General features: G+C 50.3%; 1 protein-coding gene across 1 annotated transcript; it reads left to right on the forward strand.

The window, feature by feature from the left end:
* J3458_015446 (uncharacterized protein) lies at nucleotides 1–345 on the forward strand (the record flags this gene model as incomplete). The annotated part of the gene is made up of 1 exon (XM_007816562.2): nucleotides 1–345. One exon carries the CDS (start codon nucleotides 1–3, stop codon nucleotides 343–345), a length of 345 nt encoding a protein of 114 aa, XP_007814753.2.
* Between the last annotated feature and the right edge of the window lie 1,803 nt (nucleotides 346–2,148).

Consider the following 2,148-nt stretch of genomic DNA (forward strand, 5'->3'; position numbering starts at 1 on the left):
ATGGGACTCTCTGGCGGCGGACCATACGCACTTGCCACGGCATATGCTCTACCCAGCACGATGCTCTCCAGCGTGGGACTTTTCGCAAACGGTCCAAACTGGGAAGCTGGGCGCAATGATATGACGTGGTTCCGACGTCTTGCGAGCCTCATGGCCGTATACTGGCCTAGCGGGCTTGAGATGGTGTTGAATGCAACGGTTGCCAGCGTGCGGTGGGTTTTGCAAAGGAGATGGGTTAAGCGGGTGCTTGAAAAGAAGCTCGAGGCCTTGAAAGAGTCGCGGAAACCCAGTCGCAGGGTCGAAGGAAGAGCCATCAATGGCTCACAGTTCGATCCACAACCATGACAATGCTAAATTGACTAGTCGGGTTGATGAGCTCGTGCGCACACTGTTGGCTGAGCCGTTCGCGCAGGGAGCCACAGCGGCAGTTGAAGAAGCCAAGATCTTATCAGATCCCGACTGGGGGTTGCAGCTTGAAGACGTCACATATCCCATATGAAGAATGCGCCAATCGTCATGATGCGTCACCTTGCGGGGAAGGTACCAAACTGTACTCTCCATGAATCTGACGTCACCCAATACACCTTGGGGAATGGCATAGAGGCAGCATTGGAGGATGAATGGTGTTTGTGGTGGTAGTTATAATGTGGCGTCTAGTTTACAAAGCGTGCTTGTACAAGGCTAATTTGTGCCTCGGAATATGTGGGAAGCCATTAGTCAATGTGGCGATCATGATAGAAACAGGAAGCTGTTGCCGGTGAAAAGCAACGGCGTTGCTTGTGGGATAACTAGTCGGCATAATTTCAGTCCTCGTGATGACAAAAGACAATGTTTGTGTAGCATAGGGTTCATACATAGGGTAGACAAGGCTTTTGTCCGCAAACGGCAGTTGACTTTATCGGAACGCGCTGACGTTACAGCTGGGTTTAATAGGCTCGGTAGATCCGTCGATGGCCGAAGCAGGGACTGCCTCGCCTTCACTCAAACAGTGACTGGGTGTTCCTGGTAGTTGAGTGCTACTAGCCGCGGCGTCACAATTATGCTGGGAGAAGGCCAGCCCTGCTTATTCCAGTCTGGGTGCGGAGTGCTCCGTACAGCGTTCAAGGTGGTAGATCAACCACGGAGTCGACGATGGAGCCCCGGGATGCCAAAGACCTGTGTTTGAGCAGCGCAATTTTCTTTGATCCTGTCCGGGAGGCCCGAGTCATCCTTCCCTAATCTCAAGCGCCGTGGCGAGTCGATAAGATTATGGAGTCAAAGCGGAGTCCTCCAAACCTCCATGTGGTTCTTGTCCGTCGTCTAATTTGTTGCAACTTGACTCGATACAACCCTAAGGAGCAGCTGGCAGCATAGTCAACACCAAGACGATGTAGGGGTTCGCAAATTTGGAACTTTTTTCGTCGATCGCGAAGAGCATGCTAGCAGAACGCGATGACATACATTGGGAGGCAAAAAGTAGTCGACCAGGTCAGGTACCTAGCTATCGCGCTCCATAGTATAAAATGCCACAGTATCTTAGTGTAATACTTCTTGGTAGGCAGACAATCTGCCAGACTCTACTCCGGACTCCATATTGAGATGCATTGTGCGACGCGTCAACCTCCGGGGTTGTGATTGAGTTGGGGGTTAAGAATTATGGTTATGTTATTCCCTGCAAAAATACGGAAGAAAGAACGACAGAAAGAGAAAGTACCCGCCTGATCCCACCGGGACTACATGTTCATCATTAGTCAACGGGCGCGACCGACACAACCGGGCCGCATATTGAAACTCGCGCGCCCACTTGGGGGCAAATTCTGAGACTTTGGCACCTGACTCGAAAAAGGACGAGAGGTTAATGTTGAGTGTTCTTGATGAATCGTATAAGCATGCTTGTATCTGGTATATTGATCAGCATGTTCGCGTTGATGAATGTATGGTTGAAAAGAGGAAAAGACATCTCTTGTAAGTGAATCCCACACGTCTTGTATTTAAATCCTGGGTATTATGCACGATGGCAACGTGTTACCCTTGTAACGTCACTCTCCTTCTTGACCTTGGGCGAAGCTACTGGTCATAAAGGTGCGTATAGCCATGGCATCTGTGCAGCGTACTTCATTTCGGCGCAATGAGGCACTTTATGCGAGCGGCATAATCGTAAGATTCTCC

Source organism: Metarhizium acridum, assembly GCF_019434415.1.
Source record: "Metarhizium acridum strain ARSEF 324 chromosome Unknown scaffold_356, whole genome shotgun sequence".
Taxonomy (NCBI): Eukaryota; Fungi; Ascomycota; class Sordariomycetes; order Hypocreales; family Clavicipitaceae; genus Metarhizium; species Metarhizium acridum.